Source organism: Vicia villosa, linkage group LG1 (assembly GCF_029867415.1).
Source record: "Vicia villosa cultivar HV-30 ecotype Madison, WI linkage group LG1, Vvil1.0, whole genome shotgun sequence".
NCBI lineage: Eukaryota > Viridiplantae > Streptophyta > Magnoliopsida > Fabales > Fabaceae > Vicia > Vicia villosa.
Genome location: NC_081180.1, coordinates 104904452 through 104925832, shown reverse-complemented (window position 1 = coordinate 104925832; position 21381 = coordinate 104904452). Strand labels below are relative to the sequence as shown.

Sequence of the window (21381 nt, the reverse complement as noted above, 5' to 3'; positions counted from 1 at the left end):
TAATATGTCAATCGTAGCAACTCATATTTTTAGAGAAGGTAACAGTTGTGCGGACTCTCTAGCTAATATAGGGCTAACGATTTCTGATTACACTAACTTTAGTTCGATTCCTAATTTTTTGAGGGATAATTTCTCTCCTTCTTTAGGTTTAGTTCTCTCTGAGTTGGTTTTGTGTAGTTCCCCCACTCTTTTTTTTTATCATTTTATTTTGATGTTATATAATCTTATTTAAAATAAAAACGACCTAAATTGTTAGATTAAAAATAAAAATCAAATACTATGAGAATTTATCTCTTTAGTGAGAAATAGTACCAAATGTTGGATCATTCATCAATTATAAGTATTATTAAATTGAAGTCTTCATTATTATTATACTGATAAATAATACAAAATATATTAATAAATGAGACGTCATCAATAATAATTAGGGATGCTCATGGATGGTTAGTTCTCACAATCAATCAATAACCACATATATTTCATGTGCTATAAAATAATTAAAACCGATTATTATAATCAAATATCATTTTTAAGCGGTTATAAACCATATATTAATCCGTTATATCCATAACCAATTTTATAAGTAGAATTGATTTAATTTATTTTAAAAATATATACAATTCAGGATTTTTTTTAAAAAAAAAATAGTATTTTTTTAAAATAAAAGTCATATTTTTTATTAAAAAAATCAAGAGTTTCTATAATATTTTGAAAAAAATTGTATTTTTTTTTCTTTTTTTGAATAAAAAAATGAAAAAATATTTTTTCCCAAATAAAACTTATTTTTTGTTTTTTTTTATAATTTTTTAGAAAAGAAAAAAAGTTATATTTTTTTCGAATTTTTTGAAAATTTGTTTTTTAAATAAATTTAGCTTAAGATATTTTTGTGATTTTTAAAAAAAAAAATAGAATAATCATGTTTTTATTTTGGATATGGATATTCAAAATATGAATTTGATTAAAATCATATTAATAATATATCTAAAATATAAATTTGATTAAAATCCTATTAATAGTTATTCAATTTTTAATAACCAAATTTTAATATAAATATTCCAAATAACTAATTTGAACACCACTAATAATAATAAAGAGTAAATTACTATGATTATTTATTTGTTAGCAAAAACTCATACATTTATCTATCGTCATTATCTACATTTTATTACGTTTTGTATTGGCGAAGTTATTTTATTAAACATGTAATTTTTGACTTTAGTGTGTATACTTTTATTTAAATATCCTTAAGTTTTTTTAACTTACTTTATACCTTTAAATTAAATTTAAATTAATGGTTAACATTTTTATTCAAATAACCATTAGATTAAATTAAATTTCAAGATTATGATTTAGTGTAAATTAAAAAAATTTCTCAAATAAGTCGGAGTAATTCAATTTTAAGATTATGATTTTTCATAGATAAAATTTTACACTACAAGAAAATATCAATTTAGCTACTAAAATCTTGCTACATATTTATGTTCTAGCTAATTTGTAGTTAATTACACGTGCTTATACTACTAAAGGAAATTTCCTAGCCAATACTTACATTTTTAAAATGATTTAACAAATCATTTATTCAGTGATTTAAAAAAAAACTGAGAGAATTTTAAATAAAACACCGAAAAGTTTTTTTTCCATTTAAACAAAAAATAAACAAAAAAATCTCAGATCTAGGTAACTTTGCAATTGGTATTCTCTCTCTCTCTCTCTCTCTCTCTCTCTCTCTCTCTCTCTCTCTCTCTCTCTCTCTCTCTCTCTCTCTCTCTCTCTCTCTCTCTCTTTCTGAGCTCTTTCCCTCTCGGTCTCAAACGATCTCTCTCGGCTGCGGAAGATCCATATCTTTCTCCAACGCTCATTCGGATAATCTCCCCGCACGGAATTCGGAGCTCCAATTGTTGGAATCAGGATTGACTCTTCGTTGTAGATTCGATTGCATCGTGCATCGTCGGTTGATTTCGGTTTTCACGGTGGCGTTTGCGGTTATTGGCGATGGAGAAAATGAAAGGGATTGGAAACTGAGGGTTTAGTCGTACGGAGATGGAATACATAATCAGGAGCCAAGGAAGAATCAGTGCGCTTCTGCACTTGTTAAGCATATCAGAGCTCCTGTTCCTTTTTTAATCAATCATACTCTATTCTTGATTCTTGTTGATTGATTATACCTTTTCTGTTTTAGATTTGGTAGTTTCATTTTTTTAAATTTAGTTTTAGGTCTTTGAATTGATGGTTGAACATGATGAGTGATGATCTAGTTGTTTGTATCTGATATTGATATTATGAGTTGAAGAGTTTGGCTATGGCAATGTGTAATGCAGAATTTAGAAACTATTTTGATTGAATTGAATGATTCTGCCATGATTCTTTTGGAATTGTTTATTTAGTGTTTTATTCTTTTTGTTTAGGTATGGTCTTTGGTAAGAAGATTTGATCAACCTGAGAAATATAAACCATTCGTGAGCAGGTGTGTGGTGAGGGGAAACCTTGAGATTAGGAGTTTAAGAGAAGTTGATGTTAAGTCAGGGGTTCCTGCTACAATTAGTACTAAAAGATTTGGAGTTTACAAGGATGGTGCAAAATGGTCGATGGAGAACACTCGCGTCAAAATTAAAGGTTAGGTTCACTCATGACTAACACATTGCTTGAGATGTCCAATTGATTCACACTTATCAAAAAGTAAGGATAGATGTTTCTAATTGTATTGTATGAGCGAACACATGTTTTAACAAATTGTATTGCAATTAGCACCACTAATCCAAACATTTTGCAATCATCATACATTGGTGCTCTTTTGATGTTGTTTACAAAGGGAAACTTGAGAATGGACAGTTTATCGCCATCAAACGTTTCAACAAGTTTACTTGGTCTGATTCTCGCTAGTTCATTGTTTGTTTACTTTCAACTTACACTTACAAACAACCGTAATTATAGTTGCAGACTGCAATTTAGAACTAGGATATCACAAATTTGATTTCTAGTACTAAAAATGAAAAACAATGTTGTTATTGTAGGAAGAATCTAAACAATTAGGGAGCCTTAGAAGTGAAAGTTTGGCAAATATAATTGGTTGTTGCTATGAAGGGGATGAGAGGCTTCTAGTGGCAGAGTTTATGCCACATGAAACTCTGGCTAAGCATCTCTTTCATTGTGAGTTCTTTCTTTGTTTTAGTCTCAGTTAGGTTTAAGCATTCATTGAATTGGTTTTGACATTTGAATTTTGAATTTTGAACATGGAAATAACAAATTATGTACGTTTAACTTTGTGTAGGGGAGGCTGATACAAACCAGAAAATACAAATACAGGTAAAACAGAAATAAGGATATTAATGAGGAATGAGAGCTTTATTAATAGTACATGAACAGGTTCCATCACATGTTCTGTTGGGTCTCTAGAATGAAATTGGTCACAACATCGATGCTGCAGTTGAAAGATAAGTGATTCTCTAACATTGCACTGATTTATCGCCATAGTTACTACTTCTAGTTTATATTTTATCATGATATATCTCTGTTGTTTAGAATTCGATCGCCTTCGTTGGGTGAGTCAAATTAAGGATTATAGCTCACCGACATCTTCTCTACAAAAGTTATAGTCATCAGAACCTTCACCTGAGTTGTTTAGCCTGTGACACTAGATCGTAGCACTCCAAGATAAGTGATCCTTACTCATTGCTCCAACAGTATTGGTGATGTATGTAGTGTCTCGAAGATGTCACGTAAGCATGTTGTATCTTGTATTTTTTTAATGTAGTGTTGTATAGGTATTAGTGTAACAGTTACATTTAACTCATATATGAGACAAAATTGTTGTTATTAAAATGTTGTTATGTGTTATATTATTGTTGTGATTATGTGTAGTATGTGACTATGCTGGCGTGTGATAATGATGAAAATATTAAACCATGTCGCATGGCTGATAAATCGAAATGTTGTGACTGCTGTACCAAATGATGCAGGGCGGAACCGATTTATACAGCTGCTGTACCAAATGATGCAGGGGCTGAACAGAGTCATACAACTGTTGTACCGATGATGCAAGGGCGAAACCAAGTCCTACAACTGATATACTGAACATTGCAGGTGCTGGCTGAATCAGATATTAAACTATGTTGCATGGCTGCTAAACCGAAATATTGCGACTGTTGTACCAAATGATGCAGAGCAGAACTGAGTCATACAAAGGTTGTGCCGAATGATGCAGGGGCTGAACCAAGTCATACAACTGTTGTCAAAACTGACGAAGCAAGAGTGTACACTCCCTTTACTGTTATAACATGTTTAGTTATAGTGTGATTTGGTGGTGTTGTTACTGCTACTTTCCTTAATTTATTTATAGTTGCAGAATCTCATTTAGATAAAGGTGCTATCAGGATCTAGAAGACAGTGAAGATCTTTATACTTTTATTTTTGGGAAATATACATTTGTTGTAGTTGCCACAAGATCAAGGAGGAGGTGAGAGTAATTTAATATATATTTAAGTTGAACTAATAAGTTACTATAATGCTAATTTGAATCAATATTTCTTACAATATGAATCTAATGTTTATTAATCTTTTATTACAGACTTGACTTTTGTAGTCTATGATTGAGCCAACTATGATCCAAAAGGTTTGAATCAATTGGGCTTCACCCTAAATTGTTATGCACTTAACTTATTTTCATTTTAATAGTAACATATACTTTTTTTTTTGCTAGATTTTGGGTTGGGATATTATTTTTTAACTGTAGAAATAGGAAATAAGACATAAAAGGGGATACATATTTAGTTGTGTTTACATAGTGGATTTATCAATTATGTACAAATTTAATAGATAACGAATTACATTATAACTTACTTAATGATTTTGATATCAGGTTTAAAAGACCCTCATTTGAAAATCCCAAAGTTATTCATCTCATCCATTCAAATTTTATTCAAGCCTGCAACAGCATAACTTAGCTGGTTCTGCGTCATTTTGAGAAGTCATCTTTAACTGTTTTCTGGTTTCTATCTTGTGTTTTTGTGAAGATGCAGCGGGTTAACATTGCTCATTGGTTCTCTATTGAAGTGTTTTATGATCCTAATGTTGGATTGCTGCTTTATCATTTGATTGTTGCAATTTAGGGTCTTAATTTCTGGTTGAATTATCATCATAGAATGTGTAGGACTATTAGTAATCATCAAGAAAACAACTTTTCTTAGTTATTACTTTGTAATTACCAATAAATTGATTTATTATTTTATTCTCATTTTAGTAATTAATTATAAATTTAAATGAAAAAAATTCTATTATTAGTTTTTTAATTGTAATTTTTATTCATTTAAATCAATGCTTAATTTTAGATAAATTTGATATTTTCAAAAATAGTTTTTATGATTTTTTTTTTTATAAATGTTAGTCTAATTAGTTCTAGTTTTGACAAAATTAATTATAAAATAAAATTAACTAGTCTTATTTAGCTTGAGATTTACTGTGGTATTATTGTGGCGAATTCGTAGCTATGTAGTTGGGAAATATAACTCTAGTCTGATATTTTTGCTACAATTTAGTTTTGGTTTAGCTAGGAATTTAAAAATATTAGTTGGAATTTTGCTAGGAAAGTTTGGACTAGATAATTAGCCACTCAATCTATGCTAGGGCAAATATCATAGCTAATCCACAACTAATCTCCAACTAACCCTGTTAGATAGAGATTAGCTACAGATTACCTACGATTTTCGTTGTAGCTAATGGTTGATTTTCTTGTAGTGTTATAAAAATTTTATTTAATTTTGTATTGGTCTAGTGGTCAACATCTACTAAAATGATTTCACATGCCAGGATTATTAGCATATGTTTTGTGTGCATCTTAGAAGAATTATATGACATCATACTCACATGATAAATTTATGGTTTAAATAGTTTTTTATTTCGGTAAGTTGACGTGTTTTTTATTTTGATGTCTGTATTTTTTTTTTTTGAAAATGATGTCTAAATGTTAAAATCTTTTTAGTTTTAGTCTGTAAAGTTAAAATCCATAAGAAACATGTGTATTTTGAGACTAAAATGAAAAGAAAACTAACATTTAGTGTTTGTTTCGTTCAAATGAGGGAACGAAAATAGAAGGAATTTTAGAGAAGGGGAGGGGAGGGGAGAGATTTTTTTAATGATATGTATGTTTGGTTCAAACGAAGAGAGAGGATGGAAGAAATTTTGGTTAAAAATATATGTTTGGTTCACGAGGGAATGAGAAGGGTTTTATTAATAATTTATGTTTTTATCCTTATGATTTTATATAAGTGATTTTATATTCAAAAGTGAAAATTTCATAAATAATTTTTTGCAAATAATATTTGTGATATTGAGTGATTAAAAATTTATAACTTAACACATAACATTAAAACAATTGAGTACACTTGATATGTATTATAACTCAACACAAAATAATCTATTTGATAACAACTTTTTGAATACATAAAATAGCTTATTTTATACATATATATATATATATATATATATATATATATATATATATATATATATATATATATATATATATATATATATATATATATATAAAGTCTTAAACTATTAATCAGAAAAAAAATTAGTATAAATAAACATAAAAATAAAAAATTGCAGAGATTATAATTTTTCTTAAATAAAAATGATAATTTGAAGGTAAAAAATAATTATAATAAATTGATAGAAGCAATAGAGAAAAATCACAAAAAAAAGTAGAAACACGACATAAAATAATAATTTTTAAATAATAAAATAAATTGAGGATATTTTAGTAAATATATTAATTTATTAAAAATCAACAGTTATATTTCCTCCCCTTCCCTCCGAATCCCCCGATTTGGGACACGCAAAAAGTGTAATTTGGAGGGATTTTGCTCTCCCCTTCCCCTCCTCTCTCCTCCTAAAAATTGAACCAAACACATTTTATTTTAAATATCTCCTCCCCTCACCTCCACTCCAATTACCTCGAACCAAACACACTCTTAAGGACTTTGTCCAAGAAAAAAAGATACAAAGACAAAAATAAAAAACACGTCAACTTACAAGGATCAAAAGACTATTTAAGCTTAAATTTATTTTTCATGTGTATGTGTTTGATGCAAACATGATAATGGATCATTATTTGTCATGACTTTTAAGGCGAGAGTTTTTATATAGGGATATAATATATTTAATAGTCTTGAGAGACAACAAGTACTCTTGTATAAGAATATAACATGTTTAATAGCCTTAAGAGGCGAAAAGAACTCCCACATAGGAATCCATCATATTCAATAGTCTTAAGAGGGGACAAGGACTCTCATATAAGGATCTATATGTTTTATAGCGTTAATTGAAAGGCAACATGAACTTCCACACAGGGATCCAACATGATTAATAGCCTTAAGAGGCAGTAAATGACTCTATAGGATCCAATACATTTAATAGCTTTAAGAGGCGACAAGGAATCCTACATAGGGATCCAATATGTTTAATAGCCTTGAGAGGCAGAAAATACTGTGGTGTCGTTTTTTTTACCCTTCACGCGAAATTTGGAAGGAGAATGCGCCCGGGATGGGATGAATTTTGTTTCAGTTCTTCCTACGATATCACACGAACTTTCTTATTGTCCTACGAGTAGGAAAGGGAAAAAAAGATCTCAACTAAACCCTAGGAGTTTGCTAAGTGTGGGGATTTCACCTAGACTAGAAATTCTGGAGTTCGGGGGGTCGGTTATACATAGGGAAGAGTTTAAGCACCCTACATATCCGTAGTACTCTACGGGAACCTTCTCTGTGTCATTGTGATTGTGTTTATTGCTAATGATTGGGAAAGTTTCTCCTTTGTGTTAGGAGAGAGAATTGAATTGATTAAAAAAAGACAGACAGACAGACAGACAGACAGACAAACTGACTATTTTTGGTATTTTATTAGCTCGCTGAGATTCCTTATGAACCTCATGCCTACATATCCCTAATGGAAGTCAGAGCTTAATGTAGTTCGGGGAACTAACTAGGGAAATTAATTATTTTTGGGGCCTTGCTTGAAGCTCAAGGTTGAGGCTTTGAATTAAATCTCTGTTTACAGTAAAGAGACATGAAGTCATCTTTATAGAGAAGTATTTCTTCTATTCCACCACAAACATTAAAAGAGTGACAGAATAACTGAATTCATTTCATTCAAGAGAGGATGCTCATCCAAATTAGGGAAAGTTAATCACATGTCTGGTTTCACTGCCAGCTCATGCCTTTCAAAATCCTAAATGGGAGACTTAATTAAAATTAAAATGAAATGTGATGTTTGTTTGTATGAATGTGGTAGAGTAGTAAAAATATCTCTCTATAGAGATAAGCTATGTCTATCTACTGTATAAAAGATTTGACTTTAGCTGGCTTGCATGAGACCCAAGCTTGAGGCTTTTTGATTGTTTTTATTGACTTATTGAAAGGTAACTCTACTGGGGAGAATTTTAATTAAGGAGTTTTTGTGTTCTGTACAAAGCCCAGAATTGAGGCTGACTCTAGTTGGAGAGTGTTTATTTGAGGGATTTTATTTGGTGTTCTTTACAAAGCCCAGAATTGTGGCTGACTCTTTTCAGGGAGACTCTATTTGTGTGCCTTGTACAAAGCCCAAGGTTGTGGCTAGCTGCTGAGGATAACTGAGTTTTTTAAGACTATGGATGACTCTATTTGTGTGCCTTGTACAAAGCCCAAGGTTGTGGCTGACTCTTAACTGAGGAAATAATTAATTTGTGCCTTGTATGAAGCCCAAGGTTGTGGCTACTCTAGCTAGGTAAAGATTATTTTCTGCCTTGTACAAAGCCCAAGGTTGTGGCAGACTTTTAAAGAAACTGAGTATGGAAGACTCTATGGGGAAAAGATCCTAGAGATTAGGAATCTTTGACACAGGAAAATATGGTTTATCTGCCTTGTACAAAGCCCAAGGTTGTGGCTACTAAAAAGGAAAGACTCACTGGGGGAGTTTTATTCTGCTAGAGGTTTTAACAAACTAATTTATTTTTTATGTTTTTTGGAAGCTAACCCTTTCTAGGGATTTTGACTCAACTGGAGAAATAGTCTGTTAAAAGACTGGATTTTTATCATGTTTTTTGGAGGCTGACCCTTTCCAGGGGTTTTGACTCAACTGGAGAAATAGTCTGTTAAAAGACTGGATTTTTATCATGTTTTTTTGGAGGCTGACCCTTTCCAGGGATTTTGATTCTTTTGGGGAATTTATCTTTTAAAAGAGTGAATCTTTGGAATTGAAGGAGTGATTTTGGAGGCTGACCCTTTCTAGGGGTTTTTGTTAAAAATGAAAGAATGTGTGGAGGCTAACCCTTTCCAGGGGTTTTTATTAAAATGAAAGAATGTGTGGAGGCTAACCCTTTCCAGGGGTTTTTGTTAAAATGAAAGAATGTGTGGAGGCTAACCCTTTCCAGGGGTTTTTATTAAAATGAATGGCAGAAAGATTATCTAGTGGAGACTTCTTGTTTTAAAGCCCAAGATTAAGGCTGACTCTTACTGAGGATAAGCAAACATGGATCCTAGACTCTGCTAAGGAAGATTGATGAAGATAAGGGTGACAGAGACTGTCCATGTCTCTCATTCCAAAAAGTGTACTCAATATGAAATTGAGACGATCTTATCTTGTTTAAAGTCTGGTTTAAAGAATGGAAGAAACTCACCAGGATAGGCTAAAAAGGTAACTAAAGACCTGTTCCTATGTTTATAAGAAACCTGATGGGTCCTTGTATACAAGCTCAAGAGGAAGCTGGAAATGCTTTTAAGAAGCATGTGGGTCCTTGTACAAAGCCCAAGAGGAGGCTAATCGAGGGTCATCGAGGGTCCTTGTTATAGCACAAGAGGAAGCTATGTGGTTTTGAACTTATTTTGGCTCTAAGCAAATGGGTAAGAGGTTTCACCGGGAATAATTCCTCTTTGGGTGGATGTGTCCTATTTTGGGTTCTAAGGCTTTTACCAAGATGTTTCACCGGGAATAATTCATCTTGGGGGTTTGAACTACAGATCTCTAATTAGGAAAGAGCCTTCACCGGGAAGACATTCTCAATCCTAGGCCATATTCCTATAATATATATAAAGTTTAACTGTCCTGGGGTTTACACTCAAACGTAGTTCTAAACAATATATAAACAGTTCTATATTTGACAGTAATTTAAATAAAGACTGTAAATTGAAAAATTGTAAAGCCTAACCTGGATGGAGTGGAGGCCTATGAAGAAGTATGTACAAAGTCCAACCAGAAATTTTTGTTGTTTTGTTGATAACAGTTGAATATTTATTATAAACAGTTAAGGGTTTTGAAAACAGAAGAAGTGAAGATGGACAAAGGTCACATAGGTATCTGAAGAGTTTCACCGGGAATAATGCCCTTCAAATACCAGAAGAATGTTTTGAAAACAGAAAGAAGATTTTGTAAATACAGTTTTTGAAAACAAACTAAGAAAAGAAAAAGGTGCTGGGACTTACACTCTATTAGAGGCCCACTTAAAAATGATTTACTGCTTATGAAAACAGTTGGAAAATAATTGAAATGATATAAGGTTTTGTTGTTTGAAAACCTTAATCATTCGTTTAATCGGAGATTGAAAACAGTTTTGAAAATTGACAAAAGTCAACTTAATTAAGGTAAAGACAAAATCTATACCTAATTAAGACCTAAATGATTAGGGTTTTATCATAAAATTATTCACAAAGTAGTTAGGTCAAAAGAAAATAAAAATGTATATTTAAAGTATTTAAGAAAACACTTAAAACATACTATTTTAAACCTAATAAAAACACATGAAATAAATAATATTTTTATGATTTTTTGATTATCCACAAAAATAGATATACTAAATGACAAGCATGTAAAAAATGAAGTCAAAATGAATTAATTTAATAGGTTAATTAATTGGTTAAATTTGTGAAGGAATTAAATGAGAAAAGTGATAAAAATAAGGTTTTTGTCACCTAGAGGGATTGAACTCACGCCCTCCAAGTTACTAACTCAAAATAACACCACTGGGCCAACGCGCGCTTGGTGTTTATAACACACACCCAGTTCATTATGTTTCCAAGCAAGTGGTAAATCATTGAAAAATAAAAGAAACAAAAGGTCTGGGGCGAGGGGGATTCGAACCCCAGACTTGAGGCATGAGGAGACTAAGGGCGTATGTGAGGCCACTAGGGCAAACGATGAATTCGTTTATAAAACGCATACCATTCAAAATAAAATAAACCTAGCCCATGGATTTGAATTTCGCGCGCCACCATAGTCATCTTCTTCCTCGAGCTCAAAGATTTTCAAATTTCTAACTCTCTGGTTTCTCAACTAAATGGCATGATGTAAACATCAATCTTGCTCTAAATTTCCTCACGAATCCAGATATGTAACTAACATTTATTTATATTAACTATAGCTACCTAATTTCTCAGAAATATGAAGAATATATGAACCCTAAATTTAAAATTAAATGACAAACAAGATGAATAAATGAATGATGATAGAGAGTTTTCAATCCTCTGATGATGCTGAACAAGATAGTATCGAGCTTTATCACAAAGAGTACTTAAATTAAAGAGGTGGAGTTCAAAAACTTACCTCTGAAAATGGAGGTCGTGAGGATGATGAGGAACACCTGGGCTTGTGTGAGTGATCCCAAAAGCTTCCTTGGGACTCAATGATGCTAACTGAATGCTTATTGTGGCCTCAATCCTTCTGAATTGCTCTACCCGACACCTTCGATTTGAGCTTCAAGTAGACATGGAGGATGATGAATCTTCAGTTACAGATGAGCTGCAGCCATCTGAACAGCTTCACTATGCCCTAAGGAACGTGTTTGGATGCTTGGCTTTGCTTGAAACCTTCTGAATTGCTCTATGGACCTCCAACTGCAACAGCTCCAAAGTGAATGCAACAATGGTGTTCCTCCACCTACAGAAGTGATCCAGGTGCTTGGATCACCTCAAATGAGCCCCCTTGAGATGTTAGAATGCTTACTTTCCAAAGAGAAGCTCTGGTTTGAAGAAAACGATTCTTCTTGCCAAAGAACTTTGAAAAACCATAAGCATGAGAAGAGAAAAAGAAAGCAAGGAATAGGGTTGCTTTTGTGTGAATTGTATGAAGGATAGCACTTGTATTTATAGGCAAATGGTTCAGTATAGTTGCAGAGGAGTGAGCTTGCTTAGTGAAGTCATTTTGGTTTCTTAAGCATGAAGAAAGTTTGAAAATATCACATATGCAATGATGGGAATTTTGATTCCATTTGATCAATCCCCTAGCCCTCGATTTTGCTTGATCTTAGGGGACAAATATGAGACAGAAATGAGCTCCAATTGGTTGGGAAGAGATTCCTTTGGTGATTCATCAATTTGCCATAAATTCCTAAATGTAATCATTACATAATCACATGCCTTTGTTTTTGGGAATCTTCTCTAATCCTTATGCAATGATGAAATTGGATGTATGGTGTGCTTGCAGATGTATTAGAGGTCGGGTAGCATCACTTAGAGAAGTCATTTGCACAAAATTGCAAAGTTTCAAATTGCACATGACCTATAATTTTCACTTCAAGTGCCTAACTTTGATCAATCATATCTCTTAGCTCAAAATGAATTTGGAGAAGGTTGAGCACAATTTGGAAAGCCCTTAATATGTACTTTGATTCATTAGTTTGGTGTTTGCCCAAATTCTTTAGGGGAATTAGTGAAAAAGTCCCATAAAGTTTGAAGAAAACTAGGGTTTTCTTGCATGTTTTGTGAAGGCAGCCACTTCGAAGCTCCATAACTCTTCAATGGTTGATTTTTAGCCAAAACATTATATGTGTCAAAGTTGTTTATTGGATCAAAATCTACAACTTTCATGTTGGAAGTTTTTTTCAGTTTGTAGGTGAAATTTTGAGAAAATCCCTTCCAAAGTTTGGCAAAAATCACTTGAAAACACTTAGAAAATTTTCTAAGTATGAAAAGTCGAACTTTTGACTTTTGATTCTTGATTGATTTTCTTGATTTTCCTTGATCAAATGACTTCAAATATCATATATTGATGATTTAAAACTTCAAAAGTTATGGTTGACCAATATTTCCAAAAAGTCAAAGGTGATCCTGTGCAGTTGACTTTTTCAGATGAAGTGAATTCTTGGACTTTTGTGATGAATCAAAATCTCCTCTTCAAATGAGTGATATGAATGGATTATATTGATTTAATAGAATCTCTTGAGTCATGCTTTGAGTTTTGGATCCATGTCCTGATTAAAAGTCAACTATCTTGGTGAATTAGGTCAAAAACCCTAATTGTCGACCAGATGAAATTGATGACTGTAGGCCTTGGATTGGGTTGTAATGCCCAATGGATATTGTCATATGAGCTATTTGAAGATGATTGATGCCTTTGAGTGATCCCCTGGAGTTTTCTAGGGTTTCCCAAATGTGATCCCTGATTTTAGTCCTTGATGGGGCTAAAAACCCTAGACTGGGTATCAGATGAACAAGTGACTGCTCTGAGTATCCATTTTGTCTTTAATGAAAAGTTTAAAAGATATGACATCTCAGGGGGTCAAAAATTAGGGTATGACAAAGACTCCCACATAGAGATCCAATATAGTTAATAGCCTTGAGAGGTGACATGGAAAGGTTCTTCGCTTCTAAGCTTGTATGTAAACTAGCAAGAATCTAATAATTATATAAAAAGGGAGGGCCTCGTTAAAAATCGCATACTAGTTTAATAGTACCCGAAAAGAGTTTCCCCATAAAAACGTTATTATGCATACAAACATGGTCGAGAATATAATTTTCCTAAACCAAATAAACATTAAACATACCGAACTAAATGAGGCAACTCGCCCCAACAATGATCTTGCCTCCTCTAAAGACTTGGAGATCTCTTTGTTTGAATTTGTCAAGACTTTCTTAATGGAAGCTTTCTCTGGTGGCTTTATACTTATCTTCGTACTCATGGTGCTTACACATATTATTCTGACCCTCTTTAACTTCAAACTTTACACATAGCATTTCTTGCCCATCTCTTGGTTTCTCTGGATAACACCGACCCGACCATCTGGGAATGGATACTTCATGTATAGATATAAGGTGGATAGGGAAACCTCTAATTGGATAAATTCAAGCCTCTCTATGATCATATTATATGATAAGAGTGCATCATTGACCAGATATCTTACCTTGACCTATCAGGCATTTTTAGTTGCTCAAAAGGTGATCTTTAATGTTTTGTTACCTTTTACTTTTACCCGTTCACCTGAGAAATCCCCCGATGATCCTTGGAAGGATTTTAGGTCCTCCACATTCAAAATGAGCCTCTCAAATGTATCCCAATAAAGTATTTCTATACATCTCCCCTAGTCAATCAAGACTATTTTTATCTCCCATTAACCACGGAGTCATCGCTGTGATGGTGAATTCAGACACAATCCTTCTTGAAAAAAATGATATTGGCCTCCAAAGCTTTTCATTTTCCTACCACATAGTCAATGGGTGAGTCATCCACGATCAAGACCTGGTGATCTTGCTCCTTGCGAGCGGGACTTAAAATCCTACACTCTTTTAGCTGACTCCTTACCTTTCTTTGATCTTAGACTGTCTGAAGAGTCTCGCCTTTGCAAATTGATTTCACTAGATCCTCTATCGGAGCTGCCCTTGATATATTTCTTCATATGACCTTCTTGGATGAGGTGCTCTATCTATTTTTTTAAGTTGGTAATTGTCTTTTGTTTCATGTTCTTTAACCTTATGGAACTTGTTCCAACTATGAGGATCAGGTCCCATGACATTCGTCTTTGGAGCTGACAGATGGGGGCTATTTTGCATATGCGGGACCTCTCTCTATATTTTTTCTTGGCGTGCATTCAGGTGGGTAAAAATTTTAGTGGACTTTGCTTTTCACTTAAACGAATCTTTATCTCTCATGGGTTATGTGTACTAGTTCCTTTGTGAGCTATCTGTGCCGGTAGTACACTCCTTTGCATCACGGTCCTTTTTATCAACATTATTGTCCCCACCCTTGTTATAATATTTTACTTGCGTCACTACTTCAACTAAGGACACTTCTAGTCTTTTGGAGAGAGACTTGTTAAAGTGTCCCGTCCTAAAATTGTTTTAAAATGCTTATATGAACATTTATTTGCTTGGATGTATTACCATAATTTTTGCTTCGTTGATGCGAGAGATATGCTCTCTCAATGGATAAAATAGACCTTAGTGTATGTTGAACAAACTAGTGGCGGTCAACTTTCGGTGCCTACTAGTGGCAAATTGCTTAACTAACTTCTTAATCAAGTCTAAATAGATAATGACAGAGAGCATCAGGAGCCCCATATACCATATCAAAGTAACGTCCCTAAAGGTGTCAGACAAGAGCTTGCACTTCAGAGAGTAAGGTGCTTCGATGATGGTCATCTCAGTGTTGATAGACGGCATATGCTTACACCAATTATTGCACTAATCAAAATTAGCCAACAATGATGACTTAAATTTTTCAAGGACGGTCGTCTCCCATATCTCATTCAATAGAGGTTAGGGATACAATACTTACAATTCAACCACCAAAGTAGTTTCTTATTGGCATTTTTGAATATTAAGAACGTTATCCTACAAGGTTAGGTTATGGAGTTTAAGGTCATCCATAGTGTAAGTTCTGTAAATTTAGGATTGGCATTAATTTTTGTAAAACAAATACTAGCTAAAATAATGGAATATAGTATATCTGTATAAGAACAGGTACAGAGGATGATCAAACATGTTGGGTTGAAGTTATTCAACATCTAGAACAACATGTCCTAGAAGATGTCGAGACTTGCTGCATTCGACATTGCGCCTGTTGAGTTGGACTCTAGAAGATTCAGCTTGATTTAAACAAATACAGAATATTCAGAAGAATATTGTGTAAATCCTTATTAGTGCAGAACAATAGGTAAAAAAGAATCAAGAAGAATACTGAAGAATAAATACAGAATACTGAAGACCTAATTTTTAGTAGAAGATTTTACCAATTTGTAACAGCAAATATGCTGCGATTAGAAGCCCAAATACAGTTGGGAGTAGGTTATAAATAGAAGCATTATAACATAGGAAAAATAAGACAACCGAGTATTCAAAGATGTAATCATTAGGGTTTATTAAGGTAAACCTCCCGGGTTGTGGAAAGGTTACCATGTGAACCTCGAAACCTGTAGGTAAGAGGTGTAGTGTTCTTGAAGAAAGCTTTTAAGTATTTTCAAGATAGTAGTATGAAGAATGAAATCAACATAAGGAGAGTGCTAAGTCGTTGATACAGTTCCTGGGATTGGAAACTGTTCAACACCATTGTGGTGGTTGGGAGTAAGCAAAGGTTCTCTTGTCTTAGATGGGGTTCTAAGATAAAGATCGCATTGGGTAGTGACTAGGTAAACCGGAGGTTGTTTAAATAAAATAGTACTACTAATAGTGGATCTTCTTTCTGGCTTAGTGCCCCCAGAGTAGGTGTGTTTTTCACCGAACTGGGTCAACAATTACCTGTGTTGTTTGTTATTTTTCAACCTGCTATGTTTATATCTTGCTGCACTAAATGTTGGATCAGATTTCTTAACATACTGTATGGCATCTAAAGTCTGACCGACCAGAATTTCATTTGGTATCAGAGAAGGCATCCTGTTCTGTCTCTGGATCAGATCCTGGGAGGATACTTTCTGGTTTGGTGAGGAAAGACGCTTACTGAAAAGAAGTATGAACTTGGACAAGTCATACTATTGTTCGGATGATCTCTTGGCAATGATCATTAGTTATCTGGAGCAGAAGCTGCTCCTACCTTGTTGCCTTCAGACATGTAGTTTGGTGGAAAGCTACGGTATGTAGGGTTGATTTATTTTCAATCCTATGTTACCATGGTTATACTTAATTGGTGGTATAAGCATTATGTCTGAATACTAGTGAGGAGCTTTTTTTTTCCGCTGCATAATATCCGATATTACCCTAAGAATATGGAGAAGGATACTAGGGTTGTTGCCCTCAACAGAGCTTATGAAGGATGATCTCATATGTTGGTGCAAGGGTAGGAACTTGGAAAGTTCTTACACAAATACGTCAAAGATGAGGTGATTGGTGATTTCTTTTCGCTGCATGGTATCTGATGTAAGCCTGAGTGTTCCTTAAGCCATACGTTGTGAAAGAAGAGCAAGGTTTGTTCTGTCTCCTCAGGGGGTGGTGATGGTTGTGCAAGACAATCTCAACTAACTTAGTGAATTTTCCAAAGATACTTGTGGACCACCTCTCAAGTCTACTCATGAAGGTATCTCTGATGAGTTTGTTCATACATGATTAGGGCCATTTATTCTGGTCTTTAAATGGAGTCCTTCTAATACTTGACCTATTCAAGAAAGTGACTTTAAGTCTTGCTGTTACTGAAGATTGGGTATACATTTCAAGGGAGGTGTTATTCTCAGAACCATGCTCGGTCTAATTCCAAAAGAAGGGAATTTATGTTCTTATAGATGTCAAGGACATCGTGTCAGCAGGTGGGCAGATTCCTGCTGCATATCAGATGCTCTGGGTGCTAAACAAATGTGAGGTGTGTTAGAACAAGATTTGTTCTGATCAATTATCTTAGTTTTGATGATAACAATAATATGAATTTTGCTTAAGATAATATGGTACTCTAATCCAATGCAATTTCCTTTTCAGGAAATATATAAAGAGTATGCATAATTCAGCGCTCAGAAGCTTTGTCTCAAAGGGTTCAGCATGCAACATCAGAACATGGTCTGGCAAGACATCAGAAGATGGTCGAAGCAGAATCAGAACATGGGTCTATGGAAGCATCAGAAGAACATGAGATCAGAAGCACTGAAGTTCTGATGGTATCACGCTCAGAAGCACTTCAAGGTCAGAAGATCAGAAGATGCTTTGCACCAAGCTGTTTGACTCTGATGATATTCAAACGTTGTATTCACAAACATCAGATCAGAAGGAAGTACAAGTGGCAAGCTACGCTGACTGACAAAAGGAACGTTAAAAGCTATTAAAGGCAACGTCAGTAGACACAGCGTGAACAAGGCTCGAGGTAGTTGACAAAAGCGTATAACATTAAATGCGATGCTGTACGGAACACGCAAAGCATTAAATGCACTCAACGGTCATCTTCTCCAACGCCTATAAATATGAAGTTCTGATGAGAAGCAAGGTTAACGATTCTGAACAAAAACAACTCATATTAACTTGCTGAAACTCTGTTCTACTCAAAGCTCAGAATCTTCATCTTCATCAAAGCTCACTACATTGCTGTTGTAATATATTAGTGAGATTAAGCTTAAACGTTAAGAGAAATATCACAGTTTGTGATTATAGCTTTTAAGAAGCAATTGTAATACTCTTAGAATTGATTACATTAAGTTGTAAGGAACTAGAGTGATCGTGTGGATCAGAATACTCTAGGAAGTCTTAGAGGTTATCTAAGCAGGTTGTAACTAGAGTGATCGTGTGGATCAGAATACTCTAGAAAGTCTTAGAGGGTATCTAAGCAGTTGTTCCTGGAGTGATCAGTGTGTGATCAGAAGACTCTGGAAGACTTAGTTGCTGACTAAGTGGAGAACCATTGTAATCCGTGCGATTAGTGGATTAAATCCTCAGTTGAGGTAAATCATCTCTGCGGGGGTGGACTGGAGTAGTTTAGTTAACAACGAACCAGGATAAAAATAACTGTGCAATTTATTTTTATCTGTCAAGTTTTTAAAGCTACACTTATTCAAACCCCCCCTTTCTAAGTGTTTTTCTATCCTTCAATTGGCATCAGAGCGCCGGTTCTAAGGTGCAAGCACTTAACCGTGTTTAGAAAAGATTCAGGAAGAGAAAAACGCTTCAGTAAAAGATGGCTGATGAAACTGCAAAGTCTACATCTACATCTGGCTCTGCTGAGCAACACAACGGTAACAATGGTTATACTAGACCGCCGGTATTTGATGGTGAAAACTTTGAATACTGGAAAGATAAACTGGAAAGTTACTTTCTTGGTCTTGATGGTGATCTATGGGATCTTCTGATGGATGGTTACAAACATCCAGTAAATGCCAGTGGCGTAAAGCTGACAAGGCAAGAAATGAGTGATGATCAGAAGAAGCTTTTCAGGAATCATCATAAATGCAGAACTGTTTTGCTGAATGCTATCTCTCATGCTGAGTATGAGAAGATATCTAACAGGGAAACGGCCTATGACATATATGAGTCCTTGAAAATGACTCATGAAGGAAATGCTCAAGTCAAGGAGACTAAAGCTCTCGCTTTAATCCAGAAGTATGAAGCCTTCAAGATGGAGGATGATGAAGACATTGAAAAGATGTTTTCAAGATTTCAAACTCTTACTGCTGGATTGAGAGTTCTTGACAAGGGATACACCAAGGCTGATCACGTAAAGAAGATCATCAGAAGCTTACCCAGAAGATGGGGTCCTATGGTGGCTGCATTTAAGATTGCGAAGAATCTAAATGAAGTCTCTTTGGAAGAGCTGATCAGTGCCCTGAGGAGTCATGAAATTGAATTGGATGCAAACGAGCCTCAAAAGAAAGGCAAGTCTATTGCATTAAAATCCAATATCAAGAAATGCACTAACGCTTTTCAGGCTAGAGAAGAAGATCCTGAAGAATCAGAATCTGAAGAAGAAGATGAACTGTCCTTGATCTCCAGAAGGCTAAATCAACTCTGGAAGAACAAGCAAAGGAAGTTCAGAGGCGTCAAAAGTTCAAAGAAATTTGAATGTGGAGAATCTTCTGATGACAGAAGATTTGACAAGAAGAAGGTCATGTGCTATGTGTCATACCCCAATTTTTGACCTAAGATACCACCTCATATCATTGCATATGCATCATCTGCATCTCTAACAAATTGCATAGCTTGTGTTTGCTACTTGTGACTCAGCAGGGATTTAATCAAGAGATCACTCATCAGTGCAAGCAACAGTCAATTAGGGTTTTGTTCTCCCTTCATCTCAAATGAATCATCTTCATCAACAATCAACATTTGGTCCTCAGAGATTCATTTCAACAAACTCAACAGCTTTGAATCGACTGAATTAGGGTTTTGACTGAAGGCAGCACACTCCTGACTTTTGCTCAGAATTTGACCTAATGGCTTGGGACATGATATCAAGACCTCAAGTGCATCATTTTGACCTAATCCATTGGCTCATAACATCTCCTACACAAAGATTGATCAGACAAATCCTCAGATCAGGGTTTTGAACTATCAGGGACTGAAATCAGGGATCACATTTGGGAAACCCTAAAAATCCCCAGGAAGTTAATCAAAGGTTTCAATCATCTTCAAATAATCCCTATGACGACATCCAATGGAAATTGTGTCTCAATTCAAGATCCATAGTCATCAATTTGTGTTCATTTGAAGTGTGCCATTTTCAATTTGTGCGATTCAAGAGATTAGTTTGGAATTTGTTCAAGGAATCGGCATATGGATTTGTCATTCATGAAAGAAAGTGTTTCACGTGGATTGTTTGGAATTTAGAACAGGTTCGAAATCATCCATAAGGATTTCTTCAAGGTTTGCAAAAAAAGAGAAGACATTATCCATTTTGAGTTTATTTTGAAAGAATTGCTTCAAGTATAATTCTAAGACCATGGATTCAAGAATTTCAAGTTCAATATTATTTCAAAGATCCATGATGACAAGAACATGTTTCAAAGCCTAAAATTCAAAGGATTTCCTATCATTTTCTATTCAAAAGGAATTCAAATTCAATTCAAGATCATTCAAGAAATATTCAAGTTTCATATAATTTCATTCAAGGATTCTAAGAGAAATTCAAACATTACAAGTGAAGTTCCTTTACATGAACAAAGTTCTAAATTTCAAATGATTTACAAGTGGACTTTATCCAAAATTCAAGAATTACAAAATTCCATTCATTTGCAAGAATACAAAGTTTCATTCATACAAAGTTGGAATTACAAGGAAAAGAAAAAAATAAAACTTCAAATGCAATTCTTGAATTCTTCAAGTCTTCATTCTTCAAGATCAAATTTCTTCATGCTTTTCTTCAAGGTCCTCATGCAACATGAAAAAAAAGAAACAAAAAGAGGGGTGAAATTAGCAAAAGTCAAAGAATGTCAAAGAGAGATTTTTATGTCATAAAATTATGCAACTTAGAGATATCATAAAATGACATAAAAATTTACACACATGGCTTATATCATGAAAAATATCTTTGCATAAGAATATTCTTATTCTTATTCTTATCTTGCAATGATGAAGAATATATTCTTATTCTTATTCTCATTCTTGAGATGACTATAACCTCCCAATCAAGTTTCTTAATTCCTAACCCATCCCTAAATTTTGCCTATAAATAAGAAGTGATTTCTTTGAAGTTGGACACACCAAAGCAACTTAAGTTCTTGCTTTCTCTCTTTTCATAATTTTC

At 34.0% G+C, this 21381-nt stretch overlaps 1 protein-coding gene across 8 annotated transcripts; it reads left to right on the top strand.

Moving 5' to 3' along the window:
* Positions 1–1784: 1784 nt before the first annotated feature.
* On the top strand, positions 1785–5186 carry LOC131643775 (serine/threonine-protein kinase BSK6-like). 8 transcript variants are annotated; one of them, XR_009296288.1, is made up of 6 exons: positions 1785–2074; positions 2406–2613; positions 3012–3147; positions 3269–4453; positions 4565–4609; positions 4856–5186. XR_009296288.1 is itself a non-coding variant. In XM_058914095.1 (4 exons), exons 1-4 carry the CDS (start codon positions 2512–2514, stop codon positions 3391–3393), a joined length of 303 nt encoding a protein of 100 aa, XP_058770078.1. In that variant the 5' UTR covers positions 1785–2511; the 3' UTR covers positions 3394–5186. The 8 variants fall into 8 exon arrangements, 1 of the variants encoding a protein (XP_058770078.1); XR_009296286.1 differs by having other exon boundaries at positions 1785–2090; XR_009296285.1 differs by having other exon boundaries at positions 1785–2613; positions 3269–3716; positions 3957–4453.
* The last annotated feature ends 16195 nt before the right edge of the window (positions 5187–21381 follow it).

Coding starts and splice junctions, on each gene's coding strand:
- LOC131643775 (XM_058914095.1), top strand. CDS start 2,512: ATGTTAAGTCAGGGGTTCCTGCTACAATTAGTACTAAAAGATTTGGAG. Junction 2,614..3,011: donor CACTCGCGTCAAAATTAAAG/GTTAGGTTCACT, acceptor TTGTTATTGTAG/GAAGAATCTAAACAATTAGG. Junction 3,148..3,268: donor GGCTAAGCATCTCTTTCATT/GTGAGTTCTTTC, acceptor AACTTTGTGTAG/GGGAGGCTGATACAAACCAG.